At 40.8% G+C, this 27,559-nt stretch overlaps 2 protein-coding genes across 2 annotated transcripts in view; both read right to left on the reverse strand.

Annotated features, from left to right (window-relative positions):
* SYNE2 (spectrin repeat containing nuclear envelope protein 2) overlaps positions 1–27,559 on the reverse strand; it is a 273,351-nt gene that overhangs the window by 219,057 nt on the left and 26,735 nt on the right. The window contains exons 3-14 of the mRNA XM_050952774.1: positions 14,944–15,005; positions 12,965–13,060; positions 11,642–11,719; positions 11,457–11,549; positions 10,404–10,579; positions 8,191–8,387; positions 7,320–7,420; positions 6,389–6,490; positions 4,928–5,065; positions 3,745–3,909; positions 2,222–2,334; positions 872–1,028 (exon numbers count right to left, since the gene is read on the reverse strand). Of these exons, the coding sequence (XP_050808731.1) occupies positions 872–1,028; positions 2,222–2,334; positions 3,745–3,909; positions 4,928–5,065; positions 6,389–6,490; positions 7,320–7,420; positions 8,191–8,387; positions 10,404–10,579; positions 11,457–11,549; positions 11,642–11,719; positions 12,965–13,060; positions 14,944–15,005 (1,478 nt within the window). The remainder of the gene's footprint in view (positions 1–871; positions 1,029–2,221; positions 2,335–3,744; positions 3,910–4,927; positions 5,066–6,388; positions 6,491–7,319; positions 7,421–8,190; positions 8,388–10,403; positions 10,580–11,456; positions 11,550–11,641; positions 11,720–12,964; positions 13,061–14,943; positions 15,006–27,559) is intronic.
* On the reverse strand, positions 15,746–16,112 carry LOC127050983 (translation machinery-associated protein 7-like). The gene has a single exon (XM_050952772.1). The coding sequence runs from the start codon at positions 16,086–16,088 to the stop codon at positions 15,894–15,896; it is 195 nt and encodes a 64-aa protein (XP_050808729.1). The 5' UTR covers positions 16,089–16,112; the 3' UTR covers positions 15,746–15,893.

Raw genomic sequence — 27,559 nt, forward strand, 5'->3', positions numbered from 1 at the left:
TGCTCCAATACGTCTGTTAGTCTATAAGGTGCCACAGGATTCTTTGCTGCTTTTACAGATCCAGACTAACACGGCTACCCCTCTGATACCTGTAACCAGAAAAGAGATACTGAAAAAGAAATGGAGGGAGGAAAGAAATGCAGCATATAATGTATTATTGTAAACATTATCCATACTGGCAGGGTCCATTTTAGTGTAAGATGATGATCACAATCACATGATGTAAGATGATGAGTAAGATGATGATCACATGGTCACATTTAGCACAGTGTGCATGTGCTCATTTATTTTAATGAGCAAAATTAACCAGTTTCAGAAAGGGGGATAGTCCTTCATCACTCTATATGTTTCTCCTTGCTGTACAGTGACAAGCTGCTGGGTGGTCATAAATAACATTTTCATTCCATAGTTGTTTGTAGTGTTGTTATAGCATGTTGGTTCCAGATATGAAAGAGGCAAGGAAGGCAAGGTGATGGCTTTTATTGGACCAACTTCAGTTGGTGGAAGAAGGCACAAGCTTTAGAGCTACACAGAGCTCTGTACCTTTCCACCAGTAGAGGTTGGTTCAATAAAAGATATTACCTCACCTACCTTGTCTCACCTTTATTCCAGTCTGAAGTGTATTTTAGCTATATGAGGCATACACATATCTACAGCAAAATGAGAAGATGAACATGGTGATAGCAAGGCCTGTAATAAAGATACAGATTCAGCCTGAAACCCAACCTTCTTTGCATAAATCTCAAATTGCCTCCAGCTACGAAAGTCCACGCTGGATGGAGTTAGATCTAAGGCTGTATCCAAGAGGGCAACTACCACCAGTTTAAATTGGAGATCAGTTGCCAAAAATATAAACTATTTTTAAGCTTACATGCCAATCTCTCAGCAGTAACTCCACAGATTCCTTAGTCCCATATTTGATATCCCTGATATTTAACTTTAATGTCACTTCATCCAAGATAGCTGAGCATAGGCAGCAGTGGTATTCTAGAAGTATGCTGAAGTTTGTAGACTGGATATTGCCGAATCTGGAAAACAGTAGAGTTTTGGAATTAAACTGGACATAATGAGCCATTCATTTACAGAGAGAAACCTCTAACCTAAAAATTACCTGAATTCTAGATATATGCAAACACAGTCCCTACAGTTGAAGAGGAAATAAATTCTAAAATATTTAGAGTTAATTATTTAAGTGAATAATGATTTTGGCACCTTAATTTTTGGATGTCCAATTTAAGAAACCTTAAAAAGGGCTGATTTTCAGAAAGTGTGGCGCATTCACTGTCTGAAAATCAGGCCCTTGAAAGGTATCTCTAGTTCAGCACACAAAATCACTGACCACTTTAAAAAATGTAGGCTTTAAGTTGCATGATGATACCCTGATCAGCATAACTGAGATGGGACAAAAACAAATTAAAAGTGTTTCAGAATTTACACAAGTTCAATATAATGGTTAATTTTTAATGAGAAGATTAAAACTAATATTCCCCTACTAACTCATATTCCGTTTTACTTGGAACAGTCTCACAAGCCTCATACACCAAACCACCTCTTCCTTCCTCCAAAACCGACATCAGAACACATTTTTTTCACAAAGGTTTTCAAAACTGACCTCTGCAAAATCCTTACTCCAGTTTAAAGTCATAGCAATCCCCATCTTACTACTAGGACGTGGCTGACCTGCTTTGCCTGTGTTTGTACTAGACAGTAACAAACCCCTTGAGGTAGGACCATGTTTCTGTATATGTTTGTAGAACACAAAGCACATTGATGGTGCTCAACAAATAATAAAACCAGAGATGGCAGAATGATGCAGTCCAGTTTTGAGCTAAGAGCTGACTTTGTCAACTGAGCCTTAAATTCCAGAATTCTTTAGCAGATTCAAAATTTTAATTATTTAACAATACTTCGTACTTATAGTGCTTTCATCCGTAGATCTGTACATGATTTTAAAAGATGGGTAAGTATCATTATCCTTATTTTACAGATGGGGAAATAGGCATAGAGAAGTGATAGAACAAGATCATGCAGCAAGTCAGTTGCAGAATTGGGAACAGACCATTTATGCTTGTGCCATCTAAGTGCACAACAACTGAACACAGAAAACAAGTAATTGGAGTCTTTTTCCATAATGGTGCTAAGCTTGCTAAAAATAATAATTTAACTTAATATGAATGTAGTCAACTCAGGTGCCCAACAGGGTAAATCTGAGAATTGCAACCTTCTTTTCATGTCATCTAGCTTCTCAGTTGGTACCAGTGGCATATCCTTCTCATCTTTATTCTCAAAGGATTGAAGGCTGACCAAGTGACAGTCAAAATAATCCATCAAGCCCTGGAAAAAATATTATAATTAAGATATTTCACTGCTAAGTATTGTATTTGGGAATATGCAATCCACTCCCATATTACAGTGGGAGCTATTAAGAAAACACATTTACCATAGGATCTCACTTCAGTTTTTATTCAGTACAGTATAAATGCATTTACATTACCCTCAAATGTGAGTATTCACCACAGCATAGTAAAAACCTCACCATTCCATATATATATAATATTGCATTAAGTCAATACTATCAGTGTTTGTTTACTTTTAAAGACACCCTTTCCACATACTGTAGTGCAATATTATATCTTTTCAAAGTATGAAGCTTTTCCTTTGCCACATCTTAGCTTGACAGCAAGACCTTGTAAATAAATATCTTCAGTTAATTGTCTGATACTGTAAAATCACTATTTAAAAAAACATTTATCGCATTGACAATATATTAATCTTTTGATGGCAAAGTTGGAATTTTTGCTGCAAATCTAATGGGAACATATCACAGGTGCCAGTTGCCAAAAGCAACAAATTGAATATACAAAGTACCCACACAGAAAACCTCAGAGCACTGCACAACATTCCCATATGAATATTAGTGATCACAATATGGAATGCAGCATTCCTGTAAACTACTATTAAATATTGATACCACCTGGGAATTGCAGGTGATAAAAAGTGTGTGTCACAGATGAAGGTGCCAGTCATAATCGCAATATGTTAGAATTAATCATGTAATTAAAGACTATCATAATGTATATGTACAATGGGGACAAATTAAGGTTGCCTCAAGCGGCTCCCGAAAGCAGCGGCATGTCCCTTCTCCAGCTCCTATGTGGAGGTACGACCAGGTAGCTCTGAATGCTGCCCCATGTGCAGGCACCATCCCGGCAGCTCCCATTAGCCACAGTTCCCAGCTAATGGGAGGTGTGGGTGTGGCACTTGGGGCGGAGGAACCATGCAGAGTGGAGCCCCCTGGTTGCCCCTATGCATAGGAGCCAGAGGCGGGCCATGCCACTGCTTCTGGGAGCCATGTGGAACAGCCCCCGACCCTGCTCTCTGTCTGGACAGCTTGAGGGCTGGATTAAAATGGCTGGCAAGCCAGCTGTGGCCCGCAGGCTGTAGTTTGCCCACCCCTGTGTTAATATGATCAAAATACATTAATTTACTCCCTCTGCCAAGGCTCTCTTACATCTCACCCCCAGGAAGTCATAAAACTTTCCTACAGAACTCTGTATTTATCTGGTTACCCTGTCATTGCTCAAAATCAACAGCCGCTACCAAAGGCATCTTTAAAAGTATATATATCCTCCAGAAAAAAATCAATCAATCCAGTAACCACATTCCCTCCCAAAAACTAACATCACTTCCATAGCAAGTGCTTTAGTGGGTCAGATCTAACCACTCTTTTTTTATTTAACAAACCTTAAATAAGATAATTTTTTCTTTGAAGAGGCCCATTGCTTTACAGTGGTCCTGCAAATCAGGTAAACCTTCTGCCAGCAGATGTTCTACCTCTTGGAGCCAGACCTCGATGCTGTCTAGAGGTGGAGGTAGTGCACGGTCCAGCTTTGTTTTCCATTCATTAATCTAAAAGACAAATACATGTCAACAGTAAAATGTCCCTCTTTGTTTCTCACCCTATTCTCAGAGGATTAGCAAGATTATTATATATAATACTTGTTAATCTAACATTCTAATTACCTCACAGACAAATTTTGCACTCAGTAACAAGCAGGCAGTTCCCACAACGGCCAAATGGGAGTCATTTGGGTGCATCCAAGGTCAGAATTAGCTCCCCTGCTTGCAATCTTCTTGATGCTACAAGGAATTGAGCATTTTTTGTCGCTATACGATGACTATCAAAATTTTGTCACAGGGAAATTTACTCAATGTTAGTGGCACCTTAACAGATGACTTCTATCATGAGTAACGTGCTCTGACTGTCCATTAGTGTGGATCAAAAATGTCTGATCCACACTGGCCACTTATCAAACAGAGAGATACTTGATAGTATCAACCCTAGCCATTCCAAGCCTTAGTTCAGGGACGGTTGACATGAGCAAGCTCGTTACAAAACACTGTTCAATGGAATTAACAGTACTGCTATGGCAGAGTTGGATAGTGCAGGAAGGCCACCCAAGCCACACAAAAAAATATCTAGTCAGCTGCTGACTCTATTGCTCACTCTTTTCTCTGCTGCCTCATTATTTTAGCCCTAATTATGTCAAACCGAACATTTTAAGCAGAGATTGGCCCAAAACTGCATCTGAATGCTGCCAAGCTCAGAGGACGATCAGATCGAGATCATACTTTGCATGCCGCTAGCAGCCCTAGGATCAGATAGGCATAAAGAGAGCCACGTTTGCCGTCACCCTCCTCCACCCACAAACCCCCAATTTCTCCCCCACACCTTTGGAGCACGGCAGGCCCAGCTCAATTGGACCTCAGGATCACGGTCAATATCTAAGTATAGTGATTCCTCCCCCTTCCCAAAAAAGGAGAAACATAATTATACTACAGTATAAATTCCTGGGGTGAGTTTTATCCTCTTCATTGAATGTGTTCACATTAACAACATAAACAGCAGCTAGAAATATTCTGTAACCTGGGAGGTTAGGTTATTCCATGCTGCTTTCAGCTGTTTCTGCTCTTCATTTAGCTCAGGCACACTTCTTTTTGAAGACAACACTGGCAGAAAGGGTCTTTTCTCCTCATTAAACAATTCCATGAATGCCAGCATTTCCTATGGTTAAAATGGAAAGGAAATCTATAGTGGAAAACTACCACATGTAATAATTCCTAGAACCAGATATTGTTGCTGGAGATGAGTTTCTGGCTCCCATTTACTTCAGTGGGTGTTCCAGATAAGGAATGATGGAATAATAAAACCACTGAGGTCAATGGGAATCAGGCATAATCATCTAACGGCAGTACCTGCGCCTTACAATATAACACTATAGCTGAATCTTTATTTAATATCATGTTAATAAATTATTCCCAAGCAAATGCACAGTAACATCTCTAACTTTTTCTAGGGCTATAATATTCAACTGTACTGAGAAAAATATCTTGTCTGAGACTAGGCGTAGTCAACATGGGGAACTCGAAGGAGAGAAGGATATTACATGTTAGATACAAAGCCTAAGTGTGCCACACAGACGTAGCAAAACGGGGGTGGGGGGGGGACATTTCAAAATCAGCTACTTTTGCATTTTGGCTGTCAGTGCATAGACTGTCAAGAAGGAAGTCAGACCAGCCACAGAACATAAGAGTAAATCCAGCCTGTCTGACTCTGCATGGAACTTAAATAAGAGGAAGAGAAGAAAACACTCCTCCCTATTATTATATTCAATCACTTGTTTTCAGTCAGACTTTGTATGGGTTCATGTTCTCTCAGGTAAATTGTGGCTATCACCCCACTATTAGTGCAGAGGGCCCTGGACTCAGCAGAACCACTAGCAAGGGAAAGCACTGCATAGGGACTGCAAGTCCCATACTCTTTCAGAAGTACAGCTCCATGCGGTCTCCCTGATGGATGATGGGTTTAGGGGCAGGCTAGGGCCAGTGCGGTATGTGGATCCACTGGCCATTCTTCCCCTGCTCCTAAAAAGGGCAGAGTGCAACACCCAGTAGGGGTTGCTGCAGCACTGATGCTGCAACAGCACTCACTGTGTGGGGAAGGGGATAATTACTTCTCTAATGGCCCCATAAATCTCCCTTCTACATACCCGGTTACCTGGGCTATACAAAGGGAGGAAGCCATTCCCCATGAGCAGCAGCCAACAATTCCAGCACCCCTTCAGTGACAACAAACTGGCGCAAGACCTACAATATTATCACCATAGTAACTAAGAAGTATATATGTGCATTCCTTCTGGACAGGGAATTTTATCTTAACCCTTCCTAGGTGACTTTGCTTTATTTACCAAATCCAGTGACAGATTTGTGATTTTTAATTTTTTTTGTTACATTTAAATCCTTAAATTGGACAATAACATGAAAAGCTACTTTTGGGGGCTTATTTTAATATTTCTCTTTGTAAAAATGTCATTTAAATGCTACTTACTTGAAATTTTCTATAGCATGTTTCATTTTCTGTATCAACTAACAACTTTGTTAACTTCTTCTCTTGTGCAGTCAGCCAGCTCAAGGCCTCTTTCACTTTCCCCTGGTAATTGGAGCAGAAAATCCCATTTTTGCACTCTGCAAGTCTTATTTTTAGTTTGCACTGTGCCACGAAACAACACACTAGTTAAGCCTTCCCACTCACTAAAGGCCTGTTCCAAAGCCCATTGAAATCAATGAAAAGACTCTCAGTGATTTAATGAGTTTTGGATCAGGCCCTACAAATAGATAAAAGCCAAAATCTTCAAACCTGGTGCCAGAAGTTAGTTTCCTGAATACAGTAAGGCAGCTTGAAACAAGTAGCCAAACTTCAGGGTGTTACAGGAACATTCTATCATATGTAAATAGTTGGTTAATAGATAAAGGTGCCAGTAGATGGCATTCAAGAACATATAGCAATTATCCTGGGTTTTGTAGACCCAACAGAATTCGTGCTGTGCCCTCCAAATGGCTTCCTCTGGCTGCTCTTTATATCAGCTTCTAACAAGAAAGATCTGAGATTGATCAGCACTTCTGAAAATCAGTCTACTTCTATCTAGGTACCTCGCTATAAATTTGGGAGCTTGCATTTAGGCAACCAGGTCTGCAAACGTCTGGAATACTTATGGACATCTTAACTAACAAAAAAGTGAACTTTGCGACAAAGTTTTTGTCTACACTATTAAAAAAAAATCTACCATGTTGGGGCTTTTGGTTACAATAAGATAGGGGCACACAAGGTTAGAATAAGCTCAGTTGTGTCACTGTAGACAAGATCACACCATGTTTTGTAACTATGTTACTGAATCATGCTACAGGCTTTGCAAAGGGGGTGTTGAAATTCTCAGAGTACACTCATTTGGCTTGGTTCAATGGTAAAAGAAATGACATACCTGCATGTCTTCTTCAGCCACTGGTAAACTTCTGGAATACTGCAGAAACTGAGCCACATAAGTCATGATAGATTTTTCATCTGGATTGATAACATCGACATCTGTGAGAGGTAGCACACTATTAGATCATTCTTGCATATTTCACAGTTTGATTGTACAATTATATTCTACAAAGCAACCATGAAAATTTACCAAATACAAATACATTTATTTTCAGCATTTCAGTTAAAATTTCACTGAGAAAAACAGTATTAAACTGATTTTTTCCTCAGGAATATTGTAATAGAAAACAGCAAATTAGAAAAGAAGCGGGCAATTGTTAATATCATCATAATGCAGCTTTATATTCTTTCTTCTAAAGGATGTTCCTGTAATCGTTGCCAAGTCAAAACTCCTATTAGTTCAGGTTCCCTATGAACTATTCAGCAAAGAACCTCAGGTTAGAGCATTCTTACTTTTGTCATAAAGATCAGTATTTCATTTTACACCCCAATCATCACAGTGATTAAATATTTAAAATTGTATTTAGGTACATGTACATTGCAAAAGATACCCCCAACAGCAAGTCTCAGACTCCAGCTCAACTGACTTGGGCTTGTGCTACAGGGCTAAAAATAGCAGTCCACCTAGGCTGGAGCCCAGGATCTGAGACCCACTCCCATCACAGGGCTTTAGCCTGAGTGGGAATGTCTATACTGCTAGTTTTAGCCCATGGCGTGAACCCTGAGCTCAAGTCAGTTGACCCAAGCTTTGGAACTCGCTGCCACAGGTTTTTTCACAGTGTAGATGTATCCTTTATTATAAACGGACCTTGGTTTGACAGTATCAGCATCAGACCTTATATCAAGTGTATGCAAAACAGATCATTTACCTTCAGGTTCAAGAAGTCTTGGAATATTTAATTCATGTTCTGCAATTTTAAAAGCCTCCTTCAAATTTTCTTTGTTGGCTCTACCCTTTGCTCTGTCCATGTCAACTAAATCTGGTCTTAAGGCATGGATGATAGCTAAAAAAGCCAGTCCATTCCTCCAGCTTGATTTGAAATCTGCCACTTTGATAGATCCATGCCTGCCCCAAAATCATAAAGAATAAAATGTCATGTTCTGTTTTCTCAAAATATTTAATATTCAGTTATCAATACAATGTAAACCATGTCAGATTGGGCCTAATCCAAATCCCACAAGAGTTACTGAGAATCTTTCCAATGAATTCTGTGGAAGCTGAGTCAGCCCCATTATGCGCGGTTAAAAACTAAAATATTTGTATCATGCTTAGTATTATGCTTAGTATCAAGCTTTTACTTCTTGCTATGTGCTGCAAGGGAACTTTGATGACCAAATTTTCTTTTTATATTTATGTTTAAGGCATCTATCAATGCCTTTTACAGCACAAAAAACAACAAATGAAACACTAAGCTTAGCCAAGTGCAACCCAGATATTTTTCTACAAGCCAATAGGGGTCAGGCATCTTGCTACCTGAGGCATTTTTGAAAATCCCAGCCTTAAATTTATTACATTACTTTTGGAAAGATTTTTTTTTTCCAAAAATGTTCAACTGAATTAGAACTAGAGAAATGAAAAAAAAATATTTAAAGAGGGATCCCACAATTTCTACAATGCATCTGGTGTCTAGATGATAACTGGTATGCACAGAAGATGCATGAGTCAATGAGTACTGACAAAAAATTCTAAAAAAACGGTTTCTGTATGTGGATATGATGGTATCTGAACAGGGGTTAACGCAGGGTGTCAGTAATCTTTCATGATTAAAACGTGAGGGTCCATTGATTTAAAAATCAACGTTGGTCTTTATATATATATATATATATATATATATATATATATATATATATATATGTATGTATGTATGTATGTTATAGCAGTCACTGATATGTTAAACCCACTCTAATCACAATCAAATCGATTATACCTTTGCTGGATAAAGGCGAGCAAAAGAAAAATGATGATTAGAAAAGAGAGAGCTTGCATTTACACCCAAAGCCCATAGCCTTAATAAAACAAATGAAAAATACAGAAAATGTAAGATTCAACTCCTGACAAGTGCTGTATATACATCCAGCAGAAAGCACCTGCTGTGCTGACAAACACTCTAACTAGGGTGACCAGATGTCCCGATTTTGTAGTGACAGTCCTGATTTTTGGGTCTTTTTCTTATATAGGCTCCAAGTACCTCCCACCTCCATCCTGATTTTTCACATTTGCTGTCTGGTCCTCCAAACTCTAACTTTCCACTAATATGAATGGATCATTAGTGGGGTGACACCTGAAAAGGTAACCTGGAGAGCTAGAAAGAAAGGGCTGAGGTTCTGGTAATATTTTTTAAAATGTATTTGTGCCGGGCAGTGGTTTTTCAAGGATATTCAGATGTAAAGCCCTGATCTTGCAAAACCAAATGCATATGATTAGCACTCTCATTTAAGTCAATGGAATGACTTGCAGCATGTCAAGTTAAGCAGGTGTATAAATCTCTGCTGGAGCAGAGCCTCAGCCTCCTTAACTCTATAAAAAGTCCCTAGCTCATCAAACACCTTCTTTTGACTTGTGCAGTGCTCTGGGGGGGAAATGCATGAACCAGGATGCTGATTCTTTTCTAGGCATTCTGCTTTTTTTGTTCAACAAATTCTTGGACGATTAGTGTAACTTTGTTACTAAGAGAACCAGTAAATGCTAATCCAATAGGATTAAAACTGGCAAAGCATGCAAGCATTGCAGTAGGCACATTACACAGAGAATGGAGACAGTTGATAAAAAAGAAAGGCAAACAAGCCAATTTATTTATCAGTGTTTTATTTGTACAGTTAGCTCCAACTTCTTATATTTAAAGGAACCAGCTCCAACTTTTTATATTTAAAGGACCCATGTCAACATATTTAGGCCCCAAATTGAAATCCAAGCTTTGTTAGAACTGTTGTGAAATGTCAACTAGATTCTAATGTACTACTTTTTTGTTATATCTAGTAATCAGTCACTAAGAAATTAAACAGACAAAATATAGCACCTTTATTGGGTAACACAGTAAAAATAAGCATGAGATACAGTTTATAAGCCTTTCATGATACTTACACAGAACATTGCTCCTTCACCCACAACAGGAGGGCCTTTTTTGCAGACATCTTCCACCGTTTCTTAACTTTACCTCTTTTTCTTGCCTGTGGGCTTACAGATGAGTCAACAATGCTCGAACAATCAAGAGATGGCTGATTATAACTACCACCAAGGGTCCACGCAAGTTCTTCAATCTACCAGAGACAGAGGGAGAGTTTAACAATGCTTCACTCTGAAGAATAATCACAGAGATCAGATGCAGAGAACCATTAAGAAATTCAGTATGATTTTATTATAGCTGAAGCTGGTAGCTGAATACTTCCTCTTTTAAGACTGTTTTCAGTAGCTCTGTCAACTTTAACTGTTGGGCTGATAAACTCCATGCTGAATATCTACCTCAAGCTGAATTTGTCTGGAACATTTTAACCAAAACAGTTGAGCGATTTCCAAAAACAAAACTACAGAAAAATGCATTGTTTTGCCCATTCTGGTGACCCTTTCTTTCAAAAGCTGTGGCATACCGATACTTTGGAGCAGAGGTTTGAAATTAGGTAGACCCTTTGTGTCCAGGAGGTGTCTTGTTCCATCCCTGTTAAAAGCTATTCACCCAAACTTAATTCCCCAAAGATTCTGTCTGCACTGAGCATGCTCCAGCACGGGTTGAGAAGAACCTTCCCTGTTGCAGCTCTGGGTTGCTACAGGCTGGGCTGGGCCCAGGCACCAGACCAGAGAACAGGTAGCTGTCTCTCCTGTGCATATACCTGCAGGCAGAATCTGGACCATGGTTTTAAACCAGTTATAAAAAAAATTAACGTGCACATCACACTGCTGTCAATCATATCCTGTTCAGCTAACAGGGACTCTAGTACCCATTTCAGAGAAGCAGCTACAATGTACAATTAGAACATATTAGATGTTTCGTCTCTGAGCCAAGAATTCAGGTATACAGAATAAGAAGCATTTTGGCTTGTGCTTATGCATAATTAATCTCATTTTATGACCATTTCATTCCACAATTTTGTTCTTTTTTTCTCTATTAAAAATACTTTCCCACATCACTGCAATACTTACATGAAAATGTAATATAATTGTCCAAATTAGGCCAAGCACAATGGAAGGTTTTCCTTCAATAATGTCAGCAACATGAATATTTATGAGCTTGATCTGGAAAAAGAGGATCATTGTTAAAGAAAGAACATGTTCCACAAACTAAACTGGTGTGAAGAGTGAATTTTAAAGTTAACTTTAATACTCACTGATTTTTTCTTTAAAAATTTCAAGGCATTTTCTATATTGCTTCTGCACTGGAAGGTGTTACATCCTTTCTCCCGTGGCTAAAAAGTAAAAAGAAAAAACATTGCACAGTCAACACTGCGCAGCTTTTAGATTGTTCACTGTTAAGGTTCCTTCCTCACTCTGAACTTTAGGGTACAGATGTGGGGACCTGCATGGACACTCCTAAACTTAATTATTAACTTAGATCTGGTACACTGCCACCATCCAGAATTCCAGTGTCTGGAGCACTCTCTATCCCCCAAAAACTTTCCCCTCCCTGGGTTGCCTTGAGGGACTTCACCAATTCCCTGGTGAAAACAGATCCAAATCCCTTGGATCTTAAAACAAGGAGAAATTAACCATCCCCCCTCTTTTCCCCCCACCAATCCTGGTGAGTCCAGATCCAATCCCCTTGGATCTTAAAACAAGGAAAAATCAATCAGGTTCTTAAAAAGAAAGCTTTTAATTAAAGAAAGAAAAGTAAAAAATCATTTCTGTAAAATCAGGATGGAAAATACTTTACAGGGTAATCAGATTCATATAGCCCAGAGGAACTCCCTCTAGCCTTAGGTTCAAAGTTACAGCAAACAGAGGTAAAATGCTCTCACCAAAAAAGGAACATTTACAAGTTGAGAAAACAAAAATAAGACTAGCACGCCTTGCCTGGCTATTACTTACAAGTTTGAAACATGAGAGACTGATTCAGAAAGATTTGGAGAGCCTGGATTGACATCTGGTCCCTCTTAGTCCCAAGAGCGAACAACCCCCAAAACAAAGAGCACAAACAAAAGAATTCCCCCCCACCAAGATTTGAAAGTATCTTGTCCCCCTATTGGTCCTCTGGTCAGGTGTCAGCCAGGTTTACTGAGCTTCTTAACCCTTTACAGGTAAAAGAGACGTTAACCCTTAACTATCTGTTTATGACATTCACCAATAAAGGTCCAAATCCTGCAAAGACTGATGTCTGATTTTGCATCCACTGACACCAGTAGCAAAGCTTCCATTGACTTAAACAATGCTGCATCAAGACCCTTGTGAGCAGTCCTTATCTGCAGGAAGCCTGCTCCTTAGCACAGTACAGCTCAAGCGCAGGGCCAGTAAGTTCTTGCTGCGTGAGCCCTAGCAGCAGGGACAGCTGATTCTGAATGAGAGAGCCTGCAAGCCATGGGACAGTTGTTCCTGGCAGTGGAGGGTGTGACAGGATACTCTAGTGGGACTGCTAACATGCTTACAGTCAAGCACATGCATAAATCTTTACAGGATTTAGGCCAAAGTCAGGATTTAGTTCCTTTATTTTATCTTACCAGTTGTTGACCAGAAAGTACTTCCAGCAGGTCCAAGAGCACACGACCTTCTTTGACGTCTGTATATAGATCTGAGATAATGGAAGGAGGAGTATGCTGCAAAAGTAATACATTTAGGTGCAAGTTATATACTGAATTCTGAAATCATCATCAAGCAAAATATCATTGATTGTTTGCTTCTTTTTTTAAAGAAAGTTTTCATTTCTTTGCTCTTTTTTTTTTGGTTCCACTTACCATTTTTCTGCTTATTTCAATAGTACAATACAGAAAATTGATTCACTTTAAAGCTGAGGGCCCCAGTTCAAGAAAGCATCATTGTTCAGGAAAGCACGTAAGTATGTGCTTAACTTTAAGTAATTAAAGCCAATTAACTTTAAGCACATGCTTAAATGCTTTCCTGAATAAGGGTGGACTTAAGCACTTGCTAAAGCGCTTTCCTGTATTGGGGCCAAAATGATCATGTTTCTAGCTATCCCTTTAAGGAGGCTAAGAAGAAGAGGGTAACTCAGTTTTAATGCAAAATTTCCAGTAATTAACTTTGAAAAATATGAAGGTCAGAAAGAGCAGCTGATTAACATTGTTGCTTTTCACCAATGAAGCCTAAGGTTTGAATATTGACTCTGGAGATAAGTGATAATGACCTTAATGTTGCTTGCTATTTGCAGACTTCGCAAAACCATGTTGTGGCTGCCCGTCTCTGCTCAAGAAGGGATCAGCACTGGAACAGCTGGCACGCCACAGGTCAGGACCAAAGTGCATTGACAGAGCAGATTTGTGAAAGCTTACAAGTACCTGCCTCCTCTGTAGCTATTTCTGTTAATCCTTGACATTCACTGAACTAAAACAATGTTTTAAATGCATTCCAGTGTAGCACAAATATACAACAATAAAACTAACAGCCTATGCCTACATAACACCACCACCAAAAATCCCCAACCAAATAAACACAAACACCACACAAATATATAACCACACACACCTGTCTCTGCCATGCGCATGTTATTCAACAGTTAAAACATATCTTTCCAGGCTAATTTTCCCTGTTGAACCATGAATATTTAAATTTGTTTGGTTTAGTCATTCTTTTACATTTTGCTCCCCAAAGAACATTTCTAAATTTATTCACAAACAACAGCAACGACAACAAAAACAACAACAACTTGTTTAACATTAGTTAAGGTTGCTCTCCTCAGTAAACAAATCATAAAAAATTAGGAAATGCAAAGCAAAGGATTAAAAGTTTGTGAAGTCAAGCATTCTTGAGTTAGGAAATGCCAGAATGAACATTGCTCATGCAATCTTAATTCAGTCCTCTTGTGCATATGCATTATGATACAGTCATTAATTACATGATCCCATATTATTACACCTCTACCCTGTTATAACGCCAGGGCTGCCGGCAGCATGCTGACCCAAGGGAACCTCTGGGCTACCGGCGGCGGCTCAGATTCCCTCTCCCTTCCAGCGCAGCAGCAGCTGAAACAGCTTTACAAAATTTTGGGGGGGGCACCACTTTTTGGCGCCCCCAAATCTTGGCGCCGTAGGCAACCGCCTAGTTCACCTTAATGGTAGCACTGGCCCTGCTAACAAGGGTAACACTGACTTTCCCCAAGCGTGCAAACAAACTGAGGGAGGGTGAGTGATGAGTGGTAATCGCTGATGTCACAATGTTACAGCTCATGTGACAGCAGAGGGCATCAAATGTACAGGGGTAGGGGGAAAGCAGGGGAATCTAGCTTTTTCACTGTTCCCGTTTTTCAAAATTTCCTAAATAAACAACAATATAGCAATATAAAATACACACTGGAGATCACTCCTCACATATATTAATTAGTGAGTGAATTTTGCTTCAAATTTCCCATGGCATGTTTACCAAAAAAGGGTTTTGAGATACAGAACCTGAAAGCATTTTGGATGCAACCTTAACTATTATTGCAAGACATTAAAACAAAACTGCCTTCCAGAAACCATATTCTTACCTTTGCCAACTGTAAATTTATCCAGCTAGTGAAGGTTTTCTTCTGGATATATTCCTGCTCCACTGTGAAAAAAGAAAAATCACTTAATTAAACAATTTGACTATTTTCATTTCACTTTTTCAAAGAGAAACATGGAATCCATCTCAAATCTAAGTTCTGTCCTCAGTTATCTCAGTGGGTTTTTTATATAGATTTTAATATTATTTTCTGGAATCTAACTGGTATTATCCTCCATTCAGAAATGAAAGCATCTCCAAGGAGCTCCACAACTGGAAAATGCACTCTTAGTGGATTTTATGGGGCTTGATCTGAGGAAAACGTCCATCCACGCAGAGAATCTTAATGTTCTTTAAGATTTTTTGTAAAAGCTCAACTAATGCAAATAGTAAAATGAACAAATGAGTCTACAAAGCAATATGTCTAAAACAGCTTGGGCCTCAATTTATTTCTAAATGTGCCTCAAATGCATTAGGCCTTTTGCCAGCATAAAGCGACTGTTGCAATTCTAAAAGTTCAGATCTAGGGTAAAATTGTCAAAAGTGTCAAAAATCACTTAGGGTTTGTCTACACAGGGATAAAAAACCTGTGCAGGTCCGGGTCAGCTGACTTGGGCCCACAGGGCTCAGGCTCGCAGGCTGAAAAATCAATGTGTAGATGTCTAGGCTCGGGCCTGAGCCCCAGCTCTGGGATCCTGTGCGGGTGAAGGGTCCCAGAACTCAAGACTCCACTCCAAACCCAAATGTCTACATAGCAATTTTTTAGCCCCACAGCCTGAGCCCCCGAGTTGAGGCTGTGCTTTTTTTTTTTCCTTAACAAAACAATTTATTTTGACTGAGCAAAATGTACAAGGTGCTCAAATGACAGTGAATTTTCTTGACTACATGAATCTACAGATCCATTGCATAGACAAGCAACCAATGGGAGCAGACTGCTTCTTCTACCGCATGTAACTACTTTTTGCCAGACTTCTTGATGCCACCACCAGTAAGGGGGCCTTTCCCAGAAGCTTTGGTCTTCAGCTCCTCAAGTTTCTTCTGCTCTGCCTTCTGTTTTTGATTGAAGGCCAAATCTTCCTCGTCCATGTCCTTTGCCTGTTTCTTCGGTTGCTTCAGAGGTTTCTTCTTACCGCCGTCTCTGCCCAACATTGCACGACTCAAGTCTCAGGGCTTTTGTCCTTGTGAATACATACCCCAAGGGGTCTAAGTACCATTGACTCTGCAAGAAAACCAAAAAACTCTCTTTCTTTCCCTCCTCTCCCTTTTATTTAAGGCTCCCCCCAAAGATCTAACTGTGTTTAATTCTTCATTTTTATACAGTATAGCTAATAGGAATAGTATGTGAATTGGCATACGACTACAATTATTATCAAACGCTCTCACGTGACTCACATTAAAGGCAGTAGGAGCTGCATGAACAAATCTTAAGGCATAATCTGGACCACAGTAATTTTATTTATTTTGATTTCTCTGATGTCCCTCCCAGGCTTTAGGCTTATATTTCATTCAACTTAGATTGCTACCAACCTTCCTCTCCCCTGACAGCTTCCTACTACCTGAATCCCACCTCATTAAAGCCATGAAATCTGAGGTGCAAGGTAACAGGAGACCTATGGTATCCAACTAGAAAGATGATTAAACCAGCCAATTAACTTGGCCACTTAATTATAACAACTTCTGATATGTGTACAGTGCTTAACCCTCTCTCTTGGTTCCAACTTGTATGCACACTCATGGAGCATTTTGAAAATAGTGCTTTTGTTAGCTAAGTTGTGTAATGATGATTCTAGAACACTGGTTAAAACAGACTGAAAAGTGTAGGGGAGATCTCACTGCACCAGCCCAGCAGAGGGAATGAACTTCATCTGCAAAGTGTGATTTTCATCCAGATGGGGAGAGCCTGTAGTATGCCCTCCACATCATTGACACAATGCAGGATACAAGGAGAGGGTGCAGGCAGAGTGATCATGCACAGAGCCCTCTGCAGCCCCAGTGCACCAGAAAGGGAGTGTCTGCTTGAGAAGTGAGCAGAGGAGGGGCTTGGGGATCTGCACTTACATAGATCTTAAGGCCTAGAACTCCTACATATAGGGTACAGAGGAGCAATGGCTATACCACCCGGAGGCTGGTATTGAGGTTTCAGAAAGGCTGTCTGTGACCTACCCCTCAGGCTGGTAACTGGTGAATTCCAAAGCCCCCCCACCTCACAATTCCCAAACACCATTCCCCAAACAGTCAGGCTTTCTGAGAGGAGGGATGCCAGCCCAATACCTGCCTGGGAAGGGATAGGGAGGACTGTGTCTTGATGGCCCTCCCCTCCCTCATGTGTGAGAGGAAAGAAGACCAAAGATGGCCTGACAGAATTGTCCAGATCCATTCTGCAGTCACTGCAGTGCCCTGTGCACTGCTCCAATCTTGTGCCTGCTCCTACAGCCTTCAACCAGAACTCCCACTATGAGGTAGAAGGTGACTGCATCTGAGAGCGATGGGCTGCTGCTCTGTGGGAACCCAAAGCCTAGCAACCATCTAAGGGATGGAGCTATCTCCAAACTTAGACTGCTGAACTTGAATTAATATGCAAATTAGATACAATTAACTCAGGCCTAAACAGAGACTGGGAATGGTTAGGTCATTACACTAATTGAATCTATTTCCCTATGTTAAGTTCTCCTCACACCTTCTATGGGTCATCTTAATTATCACTTCAAAAGTTTTTTTTCTCCTGCTGATGATAGCTCATCTCAATTGATTAGACTCTTCCTGTTGGTATGCATACTTCCACCTTTTCATGTTCTCTGTATGTATAAACATCTCCTGTCTGTGTGTTCCATTCTATGCATCCAAAGAAGTGAGCTGTAGCTCACGAAAGCTCATGCTGAAATCAATGTGTTAGTCTCTAAGGTGCCACAAGTAGTCCTGTTCTTTTTGTGGATACAGACAATCACAGCTGCTACTCTGAAACCTTTTCACACAGTGCGGCAAGTACTTCATTATGCTCATAGAATATACAGTGGTTCTCAAACTTTAGTACTGGTGACCTCTTTCACATAGCAAGCCTCTGAGTGCAACCCCCCCTTATAAATTAAAAACACTTTTTTATATATATTTAACACCACTATAAATGCTGGAGGCAAAGCAGAGTTTGGGGTGGAGGCTGACACCTCACAACCCCCCCCGTATTAACCTCGTGACCCCCTGAAGGGTCCCAACCCCCAGTTTGAGAACCCCTGAGCTAACATAAATTCCCATTCTAAAGCCCAGTCTTGCATCAGACTTTACTAGCATCAAACTCTGCACCCATACAGAGCTCCATTACGTGAGCCTCCGTACGGACAATGGGGCAGAGCTCAATGCAGGATCTACACCTAAAGAAATAGATAGCTAATTCTGGTTCATATTTCTAGATCATCTACCAAAGCCTTAATACTAAATCTGCCCAGAATTATATATTCGTATTCTGCACATCAATAATACTTTGCATGATACATCTAAACAATCTTTCTGTGGTTCTCCATAACCCATCATGCTTTGTATCTATTATCTGTAATAGTACCACCCTGACTCCACCACAGCAAAGTATGTAGCACTCTATTTTCTCTTGTGATTATATTATTGTTCATTTAAAAAAAAAATGAACATTACAACAAAATTAAAAAGGAGAGGAGACTGTGTGCATGCAGAAATATAATATTAAAACACATTTTGTTTTGAAAAAGGAGATAACCTTAAAAACATCGAACACAGAAATACAGCGTTAGAGGCAAATCATAATCACTACTGCTCTAGGAATTAGGTAAACACCACCAAGATATCAGATTCAAGTTAGCACATAAGCAAACCACACCCCCTTGCTATGTTTCAAGCTGCGGAAATATCATGGAGCCTTTGCCAATTATGTAACTGAAATTCGAGTGGGTGGTGGCTACCGGCTGTAGCAAGCAAGCACAGCTGGTATTTCTACGGTTTGAAAAGGAGTGTATACCCAAGACTCAATATTTCACTGAAGCCAGTGGTTCCATCTCCTTTCTTGTCCCATCTGTAGCTCACACACAGTGTGCTGTTGCTGAGCCAAAGAACTAGCTTTTGGCCCTGATTCTGAGAGACAGTGAGGAGCATCAGGCCCTTTCACGTGTCTTTTGCCCCTATCAGGCCAGTTGCTACTGACGTTCATGTTCAAAAGTGTTACACAATATGGGCCTGATCCTGCAAACATTTTCTCATGGGAATAGTCCTTACTTAGGCAACTAGTCTCACATGTTGAACTGGGGGGCAGGTAATTTACTAACCCATTTAAGCGTGTCAGATATTTTCCCCCCTATGCAGGGTGCATTGGCTCCCTCTACTCCCCTTCCCTCCCTGCTCACTCTCCTGCCAGTTGCTCCTACGGGAAAAACCTATGGTGCAGCCTCTGCAGCCTCCAGCTGCCACTGTGCCCAGACATCATGAAAGCAATGCAAAGGTGTGGGTAAGGAGTTCTTTCTCCTTCCCATACCCTGCGGGGCTACGTAAGGATTGAGCACACATCTAGCCTACAGCTTGGTTTACTTTCCTGACCCATAAAAAGAACTGTCATGAATCAATAACAAGCTCTAGGACAAGAATAGCCAATAGCTCACAGAACTCTTTGGATAGTAACCAGGTGTAGTACTACACACATCTGCCCATGCATACCACACACCTTACTCTAGACATGTTCCTAACAGAGTGGCAGATAGTTATTTCTTCCCTTTTATGGTGAATGTGTATTTCCCCTAGGCCACTACTCCAAGGCTTTAATGATTTATGAAAGCTCAAATTCTTGTATCTATCATGTGGTTAATTAAAAAGGATTTTTATTTCTAGGAGTATGAATGAGTTCTTTGTTGGCCATTCTAATAGGACTCTAAATGGCCTTGGATTTATCTTGCCCTAGTTTTCAAAATGTAACTGATCCAGAATAAATAAAGCTATCCAAAAACTAATAAAGCACTTCCTTCACCCCTAGCAAAATCAGCATCCAAACTCACCATGCCAGAAAATGGAGCTGATGAGACAAACATGCATCTGACAATATGAGAACACTTGAAAACCCTCAGATTTTCTCTTGCTTTTTGAAGTCAGTCTTTAAAGAATAACTTTTTGGGGGAACAATAATAATTAATCTGTTACATACAGTAATTGATGATAAAGAGAAACTGTTGGATGCTTATTAGTATGTCTTGAAATGGACAATCACAGCCACTACTTAATAGGCTAATCAGTAAAGACTAGGTCATCGGCATGTGATCTAGCACATAGTATGGGGCAGTGCACCGCTGAACTATTGCAAGAGCATCCCAAAGGAAAAAGTGAGAATCAGGGAGTTGCAATCTCCCAGCTGGTCTCCCCACTGCTCCAGGAAAGGAATACTCTGTGATACATATAGATTTGTCACAGCACACACACTCAAGTATGTCTACACTGCATTGTCAGACCAGGGTTCGAATTCAGGCTCAAATCTAACCCCCCTTCCATTAACATACAGATCACACACACCCTGGGCTCAGACCCAGGATACCAGGACCCCACGGGGGTGGAAGGTCCAAACCTGAGTCAAGCTGGGACCCAGGGCTCAAGACTTATTGTTTTGCAATGTAGACACAGCCTCATTGGGCTCATGCTCTAAGAGTCCATCAAAACTATCCCACAATTCTAAGGACTGATTTTCTTTGTCCTCTGGACAGTCTAGTTTGGCAGACAGTCAGGTTTTCCCATGCTGCACCATAAACAAAGGGCTGGAGTGATCACATTTTGGGTGCTAGGAAGTCTGCGGTATGGGTGGTTGGACTCGGGGAACACATAATGCACTGTAGACTCTGAAGCCCCAGATTATGACCCAAGGTTCAACAATTCCTAATCTAGGGTTACAATGAGTGTAGACACTCAAATCCTAGGTTAACAAACTCAGGGCTTGCTAAATTGATTCTACTAACCCTGGGATTACATTGCAGTGCAGTTATGCCTCTTCCCACCTCCTCCCATCCTTTCCTGCACAGCTGCATGAAGGTGGGTCGTAGCAGCACTGAAGAGCCTGCTTCTCCCTGCACGCAGGAAGTAGTGGTACAGTGCACCAGCACAAGATGGCCACAATTTGGCCCTGAATGCTTGTCAAAACATTCTGATACAGGATATTCATTAGCAGGATCTCTGGGATATCACAGCCAATGAAGTATTTGGTACTGCACAATTTTTTTTAGAGATATGAATTTTAAACCGCAGCAAATTTAAAAACAGATTTTAAACAGCAATTACATTATTTTAAAATAATTGAACCAATCCTGCAACTTCATTTATTTCTATCTTATTACCATTTTCATTTGAACAGGAAAATTACCTCTAGCATAGCCTTGCCCATCCCCCTCCTTTTCACAATTCCAGTTAGCTGCAAATGCTGGGCAAGTCCTTGCACTTTTAGAAAAATAATTACACATTTGCCGTATGGGCGGAAATTCAAAACAGAGCTTTCTATTTATTCCGTTCCCCTCCACCAATGAATGCAGTTTCATTCACTCATAATAGGAAGGCAGAAAAAGAAGTCTCCAGAGCTGATGCTAATGTCCAGCCATACAGCGTTATGTTATCAATCAGTAATAAAGATACTTTCATCAAGTTTTATGAGATTGTCCAAAGCCAAATGAAGTCAACAAGAGTCTTTCCATCGCCTTTAATGGGCTTTGGATCAGGCCCTATGTGTTCAAAGTGCTGCACAGATATTAATCAATTAATCACATCACCCCTCTGTGCAGGAGGTAAATGTGAGCCCCTGACCCCAAACCATCTACTTATGACTTCCCATTCCTAGAAACTGAAAGCAAATTCACCAGCCCACAGACACCTTCATCAACTCATGAAGTCTCATTTTACTGAGCTTTGTGATCATTAGGTTTCTATCTATCTAGATATCTAAGGTACTTCTATGTCCCCCATTATTGTGGTATCTGAACCCCTCCATCTTTATTTATCCTCACAGCATCCCTATGAGGTAAGACAGTGCTATTATCGCCACTGAACTGAGGCACGGAGAGACTAAGTAACTTACTCAAGGTCACACAGGACCTCTCTTCTGGAGCAGAAAATCTCCTGCATTCCAGAGTAGCATCCTAACCACTGAACCATCCTTCCTCTTCACTGGGGTTAGGGGTGTTTATTTCACTCATTTTCAGTGTTGGGTTTTGACTCTTATTGTACCAGGTAACTTCTTAGACCAATTGTTTTTATAGGTTTAGTTGAAAACTGAAAGAAAAATACCCATAAAAACTTTTTAGCACATCTCATTTACTGTTTGCATCCTAAGACCACATACCAAAAAGCCGCATGCCACGCAGTTGCTATGTGCAATCAAGAAGTCAGCTGCAGACAGGATGCTGGTATTTACAGCAGACAATGTAAACGGGATGTAAATTTCACTATAAGTCCCCTGATAGGAACTTTTCCATTTTTAAAAGTGACTCCTGAAAAACCAGAGCCAGTGTTGTTTAATGGACTCTTTCCTGTTCTAGCTAAAACCCAGAAACCCTAGTTGTAGTAAAACAGCTATCTGGATAGACCAGGGATTAGGTTAGACCACAGAGGATTACCATCTAGGAATTCCCAGTTTGTGTAATCTCTGGAATACTAAGTGCGCCTGACAGGTACATACTCATGCAAGAAAAAAATAGAGGAGATTCAGTTAAGCAGAAGACAATTTTGGAAAGACGCATGTAATCTAATATAAAATGCAAAAAAACCTATCCACTTATCACTATTTGTGAGGTTTCAAATAAACAGAAAACACAGTTATTCTTTCTTCTTAATCATTCAAGGACTATTCAACACATTTAAATTAAATTAAATCATTGCAATATGTTAAATTATTAAACACACCTGAAATAGTTTCTGCTCTCATCCTCATATGTTATCATCCCTTTGGGTGCCATCAAATATTAATATATACACATCAATAAATAAAGACAACAACTGAGCACCTACACTGCTAATGAACTGTTGCTTGCATTTGTATTTAGCTCCAAAATCTAACAAGCTGAAAACCTGCTTTTTTTTTATCCTCCCATCCTCCCTTAACTACTTGTGTAGTGGAATTTTGAGGTCACACTGATGCTATGACACCTAACATGATGCAATCTAATAAAAATAATATATTGCTCCAATTTATGCAAATTTGCCACCACCAATCAACTCTGCAAATAAAAAAAAATTTGGAACTTGTACACTCCACTGGCCATACACCATCATTTTAATCCTTGTCTACACTCCATGAAAAAGACAGAGCAGCGTATAATTGGATAACTCAATAGTATATTTCATATTCTGAGATACCCTGTCTTTATTTCTATCATCAGCACTGAATCACAGGGTTAAGTGGCCCTAAACCGGTTAAGAAGGGGAATTACGCTCCAGTGCTGGTGTTCAAATTGGCTCAGCAAGCACGGAAAGTAAACTCTGTATCCTGCCTAGGCTTGTTCAGCAGGAGCTCACACCTACCACCCATGCATCCAGGCTTGACTGCCAGAAAAGAAGTATGGGAAAAGGTCAGCTGAAGAAAGGACCAGGTGTGTCCTTTGGGACCCTTACCAACCCATCCTAGCCTGCATCAAAGAAATGAACAAAATCTCCTCCTGAAAATAGAAAAAAGCCTCTAATCGGCTCCAGATACCAGTCCAGCTGCCATATCTCACTGTTAAAACCTCCACCACCCATACACCCCTGCCCTCACACCCTTTCCTCATTTCAAGGTAATTTCTGTATTATGCCAGACCTGCTTTGTCCAGTAGCTCCCAAACCTTTTACCATTGGGCCCTGCTTGTATCAAAGGAAATGAGCCCAGGCCACCCTTCCCCATGTACTAGAGCAGGGGTCCCCAACGCGGCACCCATGAGCGCCATGGTACCCGCCGGGGCGTCTAAGTGTGCCTGCGTACTGGCCGGGGGACGAGTATCCGCCGACAAGCAGCAGCATCCAGAGGCGCCACCGCCGAAATGCCACCAAACATAGGCAGCACTTTGGCGGCGACGCCTCTGGATGACGCTGTTTGTCGGCAGTATTTCAGCGGCGACGCCTGTTAACGTTGCTGCTTGTCAATGGCATTTTGGCAAATGCTTGTCTGCCGCCACGGTCTTCCGTTGCTCGTCATCTGGCGCCCACCAGACGAAAAAGGTTGGGGACCACTGTACTAGAGACAACATTTGCATATAATTGTATACCAGCCTTTTGTGTCATACATGGTTACTAAAGGATAATGAGCTACATGGCCTTGCCAAAGCTCAGAGAGAGGGTTTCTATGCCCACAGCATAGAGAAGAAAAAAAGTGACCCAAACTGAAACCGGAGAGCAGCCTGTAAGTTTCTCCATGCGACCAGGACTCCAACAGAACCACTACTGGGAAGGGGGTAGGCAGCAGGGCTCCCAGACTGCCCCTTGCACCACCCAGCCAACAAAGCATGAGTTTTAGGTCCCACAGAAACAGTGCGCAGGAGGCCAGGCCCCACAGTTTGCGACTGTCTGATTTAGGCACCATGTATAAATCCAATAGAGGTAATATCCCTTTAACTAATGCATCATGTATTGGGCATGATCTCCAATACACTGCCCAGGCAGGAACTGCCCCTCCTTTATAAAACACTTCCCACATGAATGATAAATATTGCAAACATACACCCAATCAATACAATGCGTCCACTGCCAGACTTGGCTGCAGCCCCTTTAGGTGGTTATGCAGAGCCACCACATATTAGAGCAGTCTCGAAGGCTGCTCTAAGTTATGCTGCATGCCACATCAGACCCTGCAGCAGCAGAGAATATTCGAGGTCTACAGCATAGACAAATCTTGTGATTTTATTAAGAGTCTCTCAAGAGTTGGGGTCTTAAAACCCCAGTTGCTGGAGTTGTCATAACATTTCTTCCCAGATCTGGACCTTAGCATCCAAAATATGGGTGTTAGCATGAATTCCCCTAAGCTTAATTACCAGCTTAGATCTGATAGCGCTGCCACCAATCAGGAATTTTTAGGGCCTGATACCCTCTGGTCCCCCCCAAACCTTCCCTGGGGGACCCCCAGACTCAGATGCCTTGAGTCTACAACAAAGGGAAATAACCCCTTCCCCTTGTTTCCTTGTTACTTCCACCCAGGCTCCCCTCCCTGGACGACCCTAGGAGATTCCCTGCTTCCAGTCCTGGAAACACAAGTACTGAGAGAGCTAATCTCTCTCCCCTCCTCACCCAGAGGGTATGCAAAGTCAGGCTTAGTAAATCTAACACAAAGAGATTTTCCCCCTGACTTCTTCCTCCCACCAATTCCCTGATGAGCTGCAGACTCAATTCCCTGGAGTTCCCACTGAAGAAAAACTCCAACAGGTCTTAAAAAGAAAGCTTTATATAAAAAGAAAGAAAAAATGACATTAAAAATAGGCTCTGTATCAAGTTGACCATATACAGGGTCAATTGCTTAAAAGAAAAATGAATAAACAGCCTTATCCAAAAAGAATACAATTTAAAACATTCCAGCAACTACACACATGTAAATACAAAAGAAAACAATATAAACCTATTGTTTTACTATCCTTGTACTTACAACTTGGAAACAGAAGATTAGAAAGCCAGGAGATAGAAAAATCACTCTCACAGCCGAGAGGGTCAGACCCAAGACAAAGAACAAAGAACTCACACCCAAAACTTCCCTCCACCCAGATTTGAAAAAGTCTTGTTTCCTGATTGGTCCTCTGGTCAGGTGTTTCAGGTTACTGGTGTGACCCCTTTACAGGTAAAAGAACATTAACCCTTAGCTATCTGTTTATGACAGGAGTCATGTGATTACATACAAATCTCAGCTTTCATTTAAAAATAATAAGTTTTTAGCCCTCCAATGGTCTGAAAACAAGACACTCTAAAGACTCAAAAAAACAGAGGAAAAAATATGATTTACGAGATTTTTTTAAATCTCATGATTTTGGGGCCTGATTTGTGATTTTTGAATGCTTGGGATTGGCAATAATGGGTGTAAGGTCACCTGTGCACTCTCCTCCCCACTCTCCTCACCTCCTGCGTTGTACCTAGAATCTGACCCAATATTTTCAAGTTTTATTAAACTTAATTTATATCTTCTTAAACCATCTAACTACAAAGAGTGACTCACTATGAACCAAGTTACATTTCTTCCTTTTACCTACAGTTTTTTTTTTTACCACGTCTTTTCTTCCGTAGTCAAGTATGACAATTTTAGGAGAAGCTGCCACACCTCGAACAATTTTCCTTTCTACAAGTTCAGTAGCTAATGCAGCAAATGCAGAATACTGACATTAATTAAACAGATTTAACAATGACATTAATTTAACAAACTAATATCATAATCTTGATGGCCATGGGGTGTGACTACCTGTAATTTTAATATTTCATAATCTTTTTGTAGCTCTGCATGTTGTATATCACAGAGTTCTCATAAAACATACATAAATTTTCACTCAGTGGAGCTACACTGATTTATGCCAGCTGATTATTATGTATGTGTATTGTGGTAATACCTAGGAGTCCCGGTCATGGACCAGAACCCTATTACACTAAGCACTGCACAAACACGGAATAAAAAGATGGTCACTGTCCCATTAAGTTTACACAATCTAAAATGAATTGCTCATCTAAACTAAAGTGAGAATTTGGCCCTTGTAGTAAGTAAAGGCCCTGATAAAGGCCCGGTTTGAGGCCTGAACTAAGGTAATGGTCAAAACTTTGCTAACATAAAGCAAAGTTAAACTGTGAGCCATAGGCAGGCCCTGCTCACAGAAGCTGGCAAGGAAAGGGCTGATGTTGCATAAACATATATCCACCTAGTGTGTTGAAGTATAAACACGGTACCAGAACACCTTATACTGGAACCTACCACAGATAACAAGGAACAGGCTGACCCATCCCAATGACAAGGCCAAAAGGGTAATATGATGGATAGAGTTGTTTTGTTCGAACCAACATGTACAAGGTGAGAGGCGTCACCTTACAGCGTAGAGGGGTTGTACCTTGCTGCGTAGAAGGGTTGCACCTCAATACATCAGAAGTGATGTGTAACTTGTTTGTACCTGTGTATAAGAATGCATCCCTGGGGCGGTGTCTTTGTCCAGCCGAGGGGGCAGTGGAAAGTCCCACCACTGACTGAGCTGAGTCCATTGCCAAGAGGCACATACTAGTAGTATGCCTTTTACTGGAGTAACAATCTAGGGGAACTATCATTGTGTCCACACGGCAATAAACCTGGCCGAAGTGCCTTCGTACCTTACTAGACTCTGTGGTCATTGGGGGTTCCTTTCGGGTCTGCTGTGTCAGCTATCTTCGAAGAGCTGGGACAGCACACAGAGGGAACACATGCATGCAGCCAAGTGATATCAACATTGAACAGAGCAGAGCACCACACCGGTAGCATCTGACAACAGCCCTTCCATATATTAGTAGAATGGTTAAACATTCCTTTGACACTATTAGAACTATTGCTTGGCTGTGACCAAGACTGACTGAAAAAATTATAGACTTTGCCCCTATAGCAACCAGATTAGATCAATGTTGTGATGTCCTTGGATGCCTTCCAGGTAAAGTAATGTACTGACTTCTGAATGTATTATCAA

The sequence above is a fragment of the Gopherus flavomarginatus genome, chromosome 5 (assembly GCF_025201925.1).
Source record: "Gopherus flavomarginatus isolate rGopFla2 chromosome 5, rGopFla2.mat.asm, whole genome shotgun sequence".
Classification (NCBI taxonomy): domain Eukaryota; kingdom Metazoa; phylum Chordata; order Testudines; family Testudinidae; genus Gopherus; species Gopherus flavomarginatus.